Here is a 12,147-nt window from a genome sequence, read left to right on the forward strand (position 1 = left end):
AAGTATCCAATGTCAATTGGATAATTGTATATAGTATAGTATATACACTAGTATAAATGCTTCCTTAACAGTCATACAGTTCAATGAAGAGTTATTTCCTCTGAATACTAAGCTTTATCAGATTAATGCAAAAGGCTAAAATCCCTAAAATGCACAAGTTGATTATTGTCTGTGCTTTTGTTCATAGGAGTCTTAGCTCAACTATTGTTTTATCAGTTTTATTTATCAGCACTTGCTGATAAATTTGGTGGAGTTATCAACAGTCACCACTCTATGAACTAAGCCTCTGCTTTACATCAGTGTCCTATAGTGATTGCTCAAGTACTGCAGCGCTCCAGAAAACCCTCTGAAGTTTGACTGCCCTCTTTAGGGCACATACGTATTTCATAATTCTGATAAAAGTGCTCCTCAAAAGTACAGTAATTGGGAAAAAAAAATGCTGTTTCTAGCATGATGGTTTGTTCCATCAAAAAGCAGGCCTGTGACACCCTTTTTTTTTCCCCCCCGTGAATAGATGGTCCCTTTAGAACCACTATGACCTGTGAGATTCTCTATTTTTTACTTTTTTTTTTGCCAATTGGTTACTTTTTTAAGTTCAGGAAGCCTTTCTTAGCTTCCTTTATAAGCACAGTCCACAATGTCCAAGTTCACTCTGTTCCTGGGATTTGCATTTATTAACTCACAAAGCGATGGAGGACACAAAGACCTGCTCAGTCCTTTGCCCAGGCTTGGCTGCTGCTGCATTTCCTCCCTCCACATCTTAGCCCAGACTCTGGCTTCTCTTCCCTTTAGGCAGCTGCCGGCACTTCGCGGATGTCCTAGTGGCACAGCAAGTTAGGGTCAACTAAGATTACCATAGCCCCCTTCAGCCTGTTGCGAAGAGCAACAGGCTATTATAATGTAGCATATTGCAGCCTTTATAAAAAGGATGAGGACAGACTTTTTAGAAGGGTGTGTTATGAGAGGACAAGGAGTAACAGCTTTAAACTAGAAGAGGGGAAATTCAGGCTACATGGAGAAGAATTTTTTTACAATGAGGGTGTTAAAATACTGGAACAAGTTGCTCGGAGAGGCGGTAGATGCCCCATCCCTGGAGACATTCAAGGCCAGGCTGGACGGGGCTTTGAGCAACCTGATCTAGCTGAAGATGTCCCTGCTAGATGGACTAGATGACCTTGGAAGGTCCCTTCCAACCCAAATTAATCTATGATTCTATATATGTGTATTTTGGTTGCTTTTGTGATGGTATTCATGGCAGGGAAACCAGAACTTGCTTTGCGCTAGTTGTTGAGGTGCAGCTTGTTGGCTGTGCTGCAAAGGCCATTCAAGAGGCCGCATGAAGTGTCGGGTAGTGACCTGAATGCAGTGCAGCTCTATTAACAGCAAGACTCAGATGGATTAGTTTAAAGCTGTCCTGAATTTGTCTGCATGAGTGTATGTGACTGCAGTTAGTTAGGTTAGTCTCTTACCTGTAATAGTGTAAAGTTAGATGTGTGGAAATAGTGGAATAGTGTGGAAAGGAAAATATACCTCTGGGGAGTAATTAGACCCATCTAATTTAGCTGTCTATTTTAGATTATACAAATAATCCCCTGAAAGAATACTTCTGCTGTAAAAGGAGCTGAGATGACTAGTTAGACTTGCTAGCTCAGATTGGGTGAGATAAATTTTAAACACCTCTTCCGTCATCCTCCTTCCATGGGGTGTGACAGGAGAACAAGGCAACCACATCCATTATCAGGAGTGCATCCGCTCTGGAGCTCGTATGGTGTCACTGGGCACCCGAAGGCTGACTGGATTGTTTACTCCTGTTTTGATGTTCAAGATAAAATTATAAACATTTTCACTATAACACTGTCTTTGATAAACAGTGTTACATAAACTTGCCTGCCTACTTATGCATTTAAAAGGGGGACAGGAGGAACTGAAATAGGCCAGTCCTGTCTCGTGTGCTTGAAACTGCATGAGCCTGATTCTGAGCTGTGCCCGCTCACCATGTGCTCGTTGCCGGGGAGTAAGGAGGAGAAACTGGGGAGTACTCCTCATCTGCTCAGGAAGAAAGAGTCTGTCCCTGTCTCCTTCCCTGTGGAAAAAAGTCTTCACGGTTTATAATGAAATCCAAGAGTACAGTTTGCATATTATCTGCTGCAGTTGTCATTGTGAGTTTGATGTATTCTAAGTCTCTGGCAACAGCTCTGCTGGGTTCAGTATTAGATATTGGCATGTGGTGTAAGAAAACAGTGCTTCCTCTAATTTTTGACTGTTATTCAGTCATTTCATTGGAGATCTTCTGGAGGCTTTTTTCTCTGTATGATATACATGACATACTCGAAAGAGAATAAACAGGAGATGAACTGTTTAAACTGAATTAGGGTTTGAACTCCAGCACTCAGACTGCGGTAGCATTAACACTCCATCAGCGTTAAGCCTTTACACCACCTGCTTTCCCTGTTTGTGTTACACTTCTTTTCCTGCCCTTGCTTCTACTGGCTTTTTGCTCTGACAGGCCCAGAGACTCTTCCAGTGTGCCAGCCTTGCCGCTGACTCTCATCCTTTAAAACTCTGAGTTACTTTCCTCTTAGAGGAAAAAGAAGCAAGGGCCTCAAGAAGCAACCCATCCATTTGACTTTGCATTTTATTCACACTACAAAAGGCAGGACCAGAAGACCAGCATCAGATGTTCTAAGTTTGTACATATGAAAATTTGCAGGGTAGATTTTGGTCTCCTGTTGCTGGATTTATTTTGCCAGGTGTACAACAACTCAGCTAAGGAAACCATATGTTTCTCTGGCTTTGTGCCAAGAAGTAAAGCCTTTTCAATATTTTTTTTTTCTTAAAAGAACACCAAACAGCTAAAAATTAAAAATCTAAAACTAGTATCAAAATAATTATTCAACAAGCTGTATAAGATTGTCTTGGCATTTATTTTCTCTCTGTCGTATTTCTTTGATGTGAATTAAAAAGTACATGCTAAGGTTACACAGATTAATTTGCTTGGCATGGTAACATGCACTACAAAGGCCAGAGTCCAGCTCAGCTGCATTAAATAGGTAATATATTTTGTTTAAAGTTTCAATTAAAACTCGGGGTCAAAAGATAAAATGGTCCCTGTGGGATCTTGAACACTTTAATGCCAATATTAGGATTGCTTAAGGATCAGCGTCTGCTCTAGATGTCTTTTGCGTTCCTTGAAATCTGATATTATACAGTTGATTGTATTACATTGCTTTTAAAACCACACGGGCCCACCTGCTACAGTAATTCATACTCCTGCCAGTTAAGTGGTGTGAGGTGGACCATGGAGGCTTTATTTTAATACTGAATAGTACAAAGAAAGATGTTGGGGTGGCATTGTTCAGGTTTAGTTTGGCAAGATACTGTCATAAAGACAAATGTCTTGATCGCACTTCTGCCCTTGCCAACTAACGTCTGCATGTCTATTTTCAAATGCATTTAATGCAGAGCTTTACAAACATTTTTGATGAGAAATGCAAGTTACAAAAGAAGCTAACATTGCAAGAGTGAATGCAGTTAATGATGCACAAATTGGAGTTTCTATTTCTCCTTGCTAATCTGCTACATTGCACATGGACAGAAAACAAATCATCCACAAGTGGCAGCCAGGTACGGAACACGAAAGGGGAGCCAGATTTTACATATGGTGCAGAGGTTTGCATCATAAGTACAAAGGCTTAGCATACAGAGAGACTTTCTGTGTCGATGATTATAACATAACTATTGCTTTATTTGATTATGCTTTTGGGTGGATGTGGCTATACAAACCTGTTAATATTATTAAGGCTCCTATCCCATTTGCCCCTTGCTCCTATTAAATGCTTTTTTATTGAATTACTCTTAAATATTGTTTAGAACTCCAAGAAACATTTTGCTGGCATAGTTTTACAGTTCACGCTGTGCAAGACTTACTTTTTAAGAGCCAAAGATGATTAAACCATGAAATACATACCCCACATCATAACTTAGGCAGGGCATGGTACCTGCATCGGCTTCAACTCCAGTCACCAGTGTGCTTCCTGAGCATCCCATGAAGCTTTACTGGTAATTTCTTACTAAATGTGCATTACAAACTTTTTTCTTTTAAAACTAGCTTGATTGGGGAAAAAAAAATATATATATATAAAAAAAATATATGTATATTTTATTTATGTTCTAGGGAAATAAGAATGGAGTCTGCTCTGTTAGTGATGGAGTAAAAGGCTGTGCTTCCTTCTCTCCCTCACCCTGCTACTTTAAGACTTCCCCCTCTGAGACTTTGCAGACTATAGTAGTTTAGAACTGCTGTCTAAAGCTGAGTATAAATCTCTGGGCTGATTGCAGTGTTTCCTGTTTCTTCACTTTGTTTTGTTTGAGCAATTCAAGCTGAATATGAAGGTTACAGTAGTGGATTGCTGATGGGGCAGTGGATGCGATGTTTGAGACTAGTTTGGGTGTTTGGTGGGTTTTTGTTCATTTGTTTGTTTGTTTTATTTCCAGGTTCGCAGGTTTTCTGAGTTTAATCTCTTTGGACTGTTGATCTACAACTTCATGTGAAATGTTTGAGTTTTCTTAGGCAATATTCTGAAAAAGCTAAGAGTCTAAGCCTGAAATGCATTTGAATAACATATGTGGGTTTGTATGAAAATAAGTACAATTGAACATTTGTAGACCAAAAATATGGTCCAATACTGACACGGGGCTACAGGGATCCCAGATAGGCATGATTCTGATGGAAAGTGCTTCTATTAAGAGAAAACTGCACTGGCATAATGTCTGTGTTTAACTGACGAAAAAAATATTTAAAATGTCTGTAAATACAGTAAAAGGCAAGAAAAGCATACAATCACTTGTTCAGTTATGCATTCTTAGTTCGTACCCTTATGATTTACTACTGGTTGCAAATCAGTTGGAAAATGCAAATGAAATTATCTATCTCAGGTGAGTTCAGTGCTTCTATTTGTGTCAGTGTACTTCTTTCCCTGGAAGTGTTTGTTCAACAGAAAACAGCTGTGCAAAGTCCATGTTGCATGTTCCATGTTGCAGCTGATTTTGCCCTTAACTCATATCTGTTTTCCACTTTAGGTATTTTCCTTCAAAGTAGCTTAGTGGTCTAATTAAATCAGATCAGAGGCTTTGCTTTGGCTAATTTGAGACCTATAAGAATCTACTCAACCGAAGTAAATGTGGATTGATTCCCATCCATCAAAAGCCCTCTTATAATACAGTATATTCCTTGAAATCTTCAAGGAGATTATTCCGTAACAGGAACACAATGACAACAAAAACAGCAAAACAAACAAACCAACAGCAATAACAAGAGAATATGCTTAGTCTGTGCGGAACTTGACGCTCATTAAGTTCACATGCTTCAGCAGTTTCAGAGGAGATGTGCACGCAGTGGATATTTATCACTAAGACTGTTAATGTTTTGCAGTATATCTTAAATATCATTACAGTACAACATCAAACCATGCATCTAGATTTCTCATGTTATTGTATGCACTGGTGCCTAAGGGAAAAAAGAAGGGAAGTTACATGTCCAGGGAGGTGCATTTATGGTAAGGGCATCTGCAGCCTTGATTTGCACAAGGACTCTGCACAGTTGCTTTATAAAAGACACAAATTCCTTGTGGTATTGTGGTACGCAGGGATGCAGACCTCTCCATCATTTTCTAACGCAACCTGTTTATGTTCCAAATTCAAAGGAATGATGGAAAAATGAAATTTAAATCCTGACTGAATTATTAGAGATTTTTCAAAGTGCATCTCTGTCTTTCTTTCTGTTTTGACATCTATTTGTCAATGCCAAATTGTGATTTTTGCTATACTACATTTTTTCCATCCAGATACCCGAGTAGCAGATAGTTAACACATAAAAGGATGATGCAAGGCAGACGTGCCCTGCATTGTCTCCTTTACAGAGATAATTTTTCAGTTGATTTTTCAGCACTATCTTTTGTGGTCCTAAGAGGAGGACCACAGGAGGAACATATGTTCTTAATCTGAAAGTGTGGGTGTATTATGACACATAGATGTAATAGTACAGTGCTGTTACATCCATAGTTCCATTGTACTTGCCCATCGATAAGTCTGACGTGCTGCCTGCAAGGAGATGGCCTTTGCTTGCTATGACGAGGTGCATCTGACACAGAACAAATATGAAATCAGCAGATGAGAGGTTAATCTCAAACTATGTAACGTACATTCATGTAAATGGTACCTAAATTTTCTTTTTAACAATGTGGTATGTATTAAAAAATCTTAAGTTCTGTCTTTTTATTTTTAGGATTTGTGTCAAGTTCACATTCCACTTAATTATCAGGTATAAAGTTAGCCTTTCAGGGGAAATAGCTGTTAGCAAGCTGATCCTTTATTAGTATTATTTAATAGAAATATTCAATGTTTAATATTATTGTTATTGTTTTTTCATTATTCTTCATTAATTTGTTCTGGTATCATTTCAGTGGGAATTTTTTGGTGTTGTTTTAGTTTATTGGTTTTCTGTTGTTGTTGTTTTGCTTTGTTTATTTTAAAAAAATGATTTTTCAGTTCCAAGGATTCTGGGGAAATATAGGAAAATATAATTTGGAGAATGATAGTCTTGCAAGTGATGTATCTCTATGGCGAAGAAAATCTACTTGAATAGCAGGATTTTATTTATAGTGGTGTAAGTCTACTCAATGTAGCCCATTACTCACGTCTTTGTCATAAAGCATTAATAGAGGTGTTACTGAACTAGGTATGCACTCCCTCAAATAGTGTTTCAGTTGCATATTAATGTTCTTCTTGCACTACCTTAATAAATGAGAGTTACAATTTAATACTCTATACTTTCCTTGTAGAATAAGCTAAGAAATGGGTGCATAAGCCTCAGGAAATATAGCTGAACTAACCCCTGTAAAAACTGAATCAGTTTTAAATTACTGATCTGCCCCCTTTTACCCCAGCTGGCTATTGAATTCCTTACTCATTGTGCAGACAATGCTGCACTTGGCCACGTGTTGATAGAGTCTGGAGAACTGGAATAGCTGTCAGTTTATGTCTTAAGGTTTCCCTTGCCATGAATTTCTTTCTCTGTTTTTGTTACTTCTATTGAAAATTTCATTAATAATTTGTGTGTGTGTGTGACCTTTCAGCTTTTTAGCCTGAGTTTTGAAAGGTTTTGCAAATTAAGTAATTGTTAAAGTAAATATGGAAACGGGCTCACATGTACCATTGGTTTGCATATTTTTTTGCCAATGGACACTCTGTTATTTACCTGAAGACTAAATCATTCATGTGATTGTAAATTGCAAATATTATTTTTCTTATCTTTGATGAACACAAATGCATCCTGATTGACAAGGATGTCATTTATGTCATGTATGTCAATTCATACATGTTTTCACTGTCATTTTGTTGGAAAACTATCTTAAAATGGAACAGCTTTTCTTAAAATTGTGGCAGTCTAACACAAAGAATCACTTGATTGAATTAACGCTTCAATTAACAGTTGCTTGATTTTATTCTGGTCTTTGAGTATGGCGGTGGCAGAGCCTCTATCAGTTTTCAACTTACTTTGATTTCTTTTTAGATAGGGGTGTCATTGCAAATAATTTAGAAGAGGAAATTAATTACAGACTCCCTAACAGTACTTCCTTCTGTAATAATGACATGTTCTATGCTTATAATACAGCAGTTCTTGATTATATGGGGCTTATGGGCAAAAAACAGACTCTTCAGAAGAAAAATGTTCGTCTATAGAGAATTCCCTCTAAAGTCTTCAGGGGAATAAAATTCCTTTTTGTATGGTTTGACATTTAGATTGACATATTGTAGCCTCGTTTTGAGATGTGCCACTCAGAAATACCCTCAAAGTTTTAGGAGCTTAGCTTTTAAAGTAGTTGAGCTCTTAAAACCTATTAAAAATTGAATTTGCCAGTGCTTCAAAGATGTTAATCTCTTCTTATATCAGGATCTGTCATGAAAAATAGATTAGAATCTTGGATCTTTTTGAAAATTGGCAGTGCATTCAACTTATACTACCAGCAGATAATAACTCCATCTCTTATGGCTGCTTACATTACTTTTTAAAGGATCTCATTGTTAATTGCTTGAAACTTTGCCAAGCTGTAACAAGTTGGGCTGGAATTTTCCACTTAAAGAAAAGGGCAATATGGATTCCTCCTTTCCTCTGTGCTAAATGAAGCAGGGGCCTGTGGGAACAATAATACGCAATCAAATAATTAAACGTTCTGCCGTAAAGCATGCTGCTAGGGAGAAGGGTTGAGAGGAGCATATAGCTTGACTCCTGGCGTCTTCCATCCTTTCAGCACTTGACTTCATGACTTTCTTTTGTGTATAACAAAGTATAATGCTGCATCACTTGTTTGTGAGTGCTGGCAGAGTGAAAAAAAATACATTTGACATTGATATAGCTGAATTTGATCATGGGTTTTTCAGAGTGCTCATGTTCTTTTGGAGCTTCTTTGCCTTCCCCCCCCGCCAATTTCCCTTGATTTTTGGGAGATTGGTATTTTAGTTTGGCTCTAACCAGCTATGGAATGATTTCTGGGACTGAAACATCAGCTGCCTCTGTGTATGTAATCAGATATCCAAGACCAGTGCATGAGTACAAAATGTTCTGTAGATCCTTCAATTAGAAATCTCGGTCTGCTAGATTCACAGGCTTGCACCCCTTTTGGAAAAGTTGTGTTTGGTCATAAAAGTCATGTTGGATCCACTTAGTGTTGGCTCAATGTGACTTCCGGCTCTAGATCATGCTTATTTTATCTGTGGGCTGTGTTTTGGTAATTTTCCCTGCACTGCACCTTAACTCCTGAAACTAAAAAAAGTTCTAACTGGACACAGTCCACTTTTCTTTCATGAAGAAAATCTTCTGTAGCCCCTGTAAAATACTCAAGATGAAGTAGCTCCCATGGTAAGAGTTCCTTCTATTTTATTTCTTCAAGCATGTAGGTGGTACTTTCTGAGTTTTAGTAGTGCGATAGTTGACCTCAGTCTTGATCAGAGAACACTGGTCCTTCTGTCTCTCTCTGATGCACTCACGGCTGTTCATCTCCATGTTATGCGGAACTGGGGACAATGTCTCACCTGGAGACAGGCTTAGCTGTCCTCTGCTTGGGTCAACCATAGTCCTGTCTTGATCCTCCAGTGGTAGCACTGGATAAACTGTGACTTCATAATTTTGGGAAGTTACTTAGCCATTTATTTGGAATGAATCAGCTAGTGAGATGGTGAAATCCTGGCTCTCCTATAGGCATTTTTGGTCTTGTCATTGGCTTGGACAGGGGCACATTTACATCTAGATTCTTGAAGTATTATGATTAAATGCTAGGGCATCCTGTATTCTCCCTGCCATTCCATGATGTGCAAGGTAGACTGATGGAATAGAAGTAGCTTCTCTGTAGTAGATGTGATAAAATTTCTGCTATTTAAAGATTTTTGGCTGAAACTTAGCATCTGGAGCTCTCTCTTGAAATTTTGCTTGTTCATTGCAGCTATTCAAAGCACTTCACCTTTTTCAAGATCTCTGTCCATTTAATAAACAACAAATGATAAATGAGATAATAAATTGTGGAGACCTGGAGAAATTTTGGGCGTTCTCACCAACATTTGTCTCACCCTGTAGGAGAAGCCTATATGAGAATGAGCCGGCTGCCTGAAGCAGAGCACTGGTACATGGAGTCACTGCGATCCAAGAGCGACCACATCCCAGCGCATCTCACCTATGGAAAACTGCTGGCTCTCACGGTGAGTTAATCAGCAGCTCCTGGGAGCTGGTCCCAGGCTCTTCGAGTAGTTGAGGTAAAGGGACGGCAAAACTTCTTCTCAGTGAGGGTGACAGAGCACTGGAACAGGCTGCCCAGGGAGGTTGTGGAGTCTCCTTCTCTGGAGACATTCAAAACCCGCCTGGACATGTTCCTGTGCGACCTCACCTAGGCGTTCCTGCTCCAGCAGGGGGATTGGACTAGATGATCTTTTGAGGTCCCTTCCAATCCCAAACATACTGTGATACTGTGATACTTTGGCCTGAAAATTGCTTATTGCTGTATTTATCATGCTATCAGTCATGCTTTCTAATTAAGGGTTTTGACAGCACAGTGGTTTGTTTCTTTGGGGGTTTTTTGCGAAGTATCGCAATTTTGAAGGCTGAATACTGCACCTTGATGAGCAATAAGATACTCTACCTGTCCTTTCTCAATGCACACTTGCTTACCTGTACTTGCTCTGTGTCATAATTGTGGACTATTCTCATCACATTTGTCATCATCTGTTGATACATTTTTTTAACTACTGTTGCTTCTTCTCATATTCATAGCAATACATACAGATAGGTTCCTGTCCGTTCTAGTAACAGCAGCATAAGCTGAAAAGATGGTTTATGATCATTTACTCACAGCCTGGATATTTAGGAGAGAGAAAAGCATACTTCAGTCAGTTTTCAGATGTTAGAGGAAACATCTTAGAGGCTTCTTTCCCCTCATCTGTTGGAACCAAACCTTAAGACTTTTTGCAGCCCTGTTTCTGAGTAGAAGTGCTGTGACAAAACTATTGATAACGCTTCTCTGTGTCTCTTTTCCAGAGGAGAAATGTGAGATGGTTGATGAAGTGAAGGGTGGAAGTGAGTGGTAATATAGACAGAAAATCTTTCTCTGTCGGTGAAATTGGGGCATGAGGGAGGAGAGGAGGAAGGTGTCAGACAAGTTCTTAAGTTCCAGCCAAAGGCACTTCTTGTATAAAACAAATAGTAGTAAAGTCAAAACTGTAAAGTTCACAAATTCAGCTGTGTTTTACTTCCTGACTTAAATTCCAATGAAGTTGCTTAACTTTAAGCCCGGCTTTTAGCGTCCTCAAGTCTGTTGCCAGTATTAATGCTTGCTAAAAGCATCCTGACCTGATTCATTTAATCCCTTAGGGCCACTCTGGGTACCTGGACCACCTTCTTGTACCTTCTGTTTTCTTTGCGTTCCCATAAAGAACTGTGAGGGCAACCTATGCCCCATATGGTGACTAGAGATTTCCACAATTGCTTGCTTGTTACAGCAGTCTATCCTTTCCCAACTTTGAGTGAAAGCTTGTCAAAATTCCATAAACAAGGACATAGAAACAAATGAGTCTTCTAGAGTGTAAGCTGTTTGCCTTGCTCTTGTTGTCTGGCCTTCATTCTATCAAACACAAACTAGGAACTCTGCACGTTTTCTAAATCCACAGTGGCCTGTGCCTATCTTTTCTTTTTCTTTTTAATTTTAATATTGACTTCCACAGCACATTTAAAATAAAGGCACCATATACTCCATTAGTTTATTAGCTTAGCAATTAAACATAAGTGTTTGGGTTTTTTTGTGGGTTGTTGGTTGGTTGTTTTTGTTTTTTTTTTTATTAGTATTTCCAACTTGAACAATAACCCGCATGAGTAGTCTGGTCTAAATGAAATGTTAACTCTGAGTAGGGGATTGGACAGGATGATATCTCAAGGTCTCTTCCAACATGAATTGTTCTATGATTTTCTTCACCTTTCTTTGTTTTCATGCTGAACCTAGTTCCAGTTGTTTATTAAAATGTAATGTTTTGAATCTCGGTTGAAGTACAGACATATTTAATATTAGCACCTACTATCCTCTCTTACTGAAAAGAGATTTTAGTGGAGGATTAGCTTCTAGTAGAATGGGTTATCTCTTGTTTGGTCACAAGTGACATGTAAAACTGTAAAGAAGGTAAATCGCAATTCATCTACTATGATAAACTTAAAACTATTGTAATCATGCTGTAAGTGGCAGGTGCTAATTCATGTCATTATGTCAGGGTGATTTTACAAGGTTGCCATTTTGATGTAGCTAATGTCACTACTGTTCCAAAGGACAATTTAAATTTTAAACTTGTGGTTTTTGAGAGACGAATAAACAATAGTAAGCAAAATCATGAACTACAATGTTTATTTTTCTTGAACTAATTCTTTTGGCTTTCTATGTGCTCAACATAAGCACATACAATTTTTAACTGATTTCATTTGTAAGTTTTCCTGTATTCCAGAAAAAGTCTTCAAAACACAACACAGTGTTATATTATTTTTGTGCAACGTTATCTTCCAGGATGAAAATCAGCAACAACATTTGAGGGTGTTAATAAGTAGTTTGTTTGTTTACTTCT

General features: G+C 38.4%; 1 protein-coding gene across 3 annotated transcripts in view; it reads left to right on the forward strand.

Annotated features, from left to right (window-relative positions):
- Positions 1-12,147, forward strand: part of TMTC2 (transmembrane O-mannosyltransferase targeting cadherins 2) — a 257,207-nt gene that overhangs the window by 187,992 nt on the left and 57,068 nt on the right. For all 3 annotated transcript variants that reach the window (XM_065041667.1, XM_065041662.1, XM_065041652.1), the window contains exon 8: positions 9,629-9,750. In XM_065041667.1, the coding sequence (XP_064897739.1) occupies positions 9,629-9,750 (122 nt within the window). The remainder of the gene's footprint in view (positions 1-9,628; positions 9,751-12,147) is intronic.

This window comes from Columba livia, chromosome 1 (genome assembly GCF_036013475.1).
Source record: "Columba livia isolate bColLiv1 breed racing homer chromosome 1, bColLiv1.pat.W.v2, whole genome shotgun sequence".
NCBI lineage: Eukaryota > Metazoa > Chordata > Aves > Columbiformes > Columbidae > Columba > Columba livia.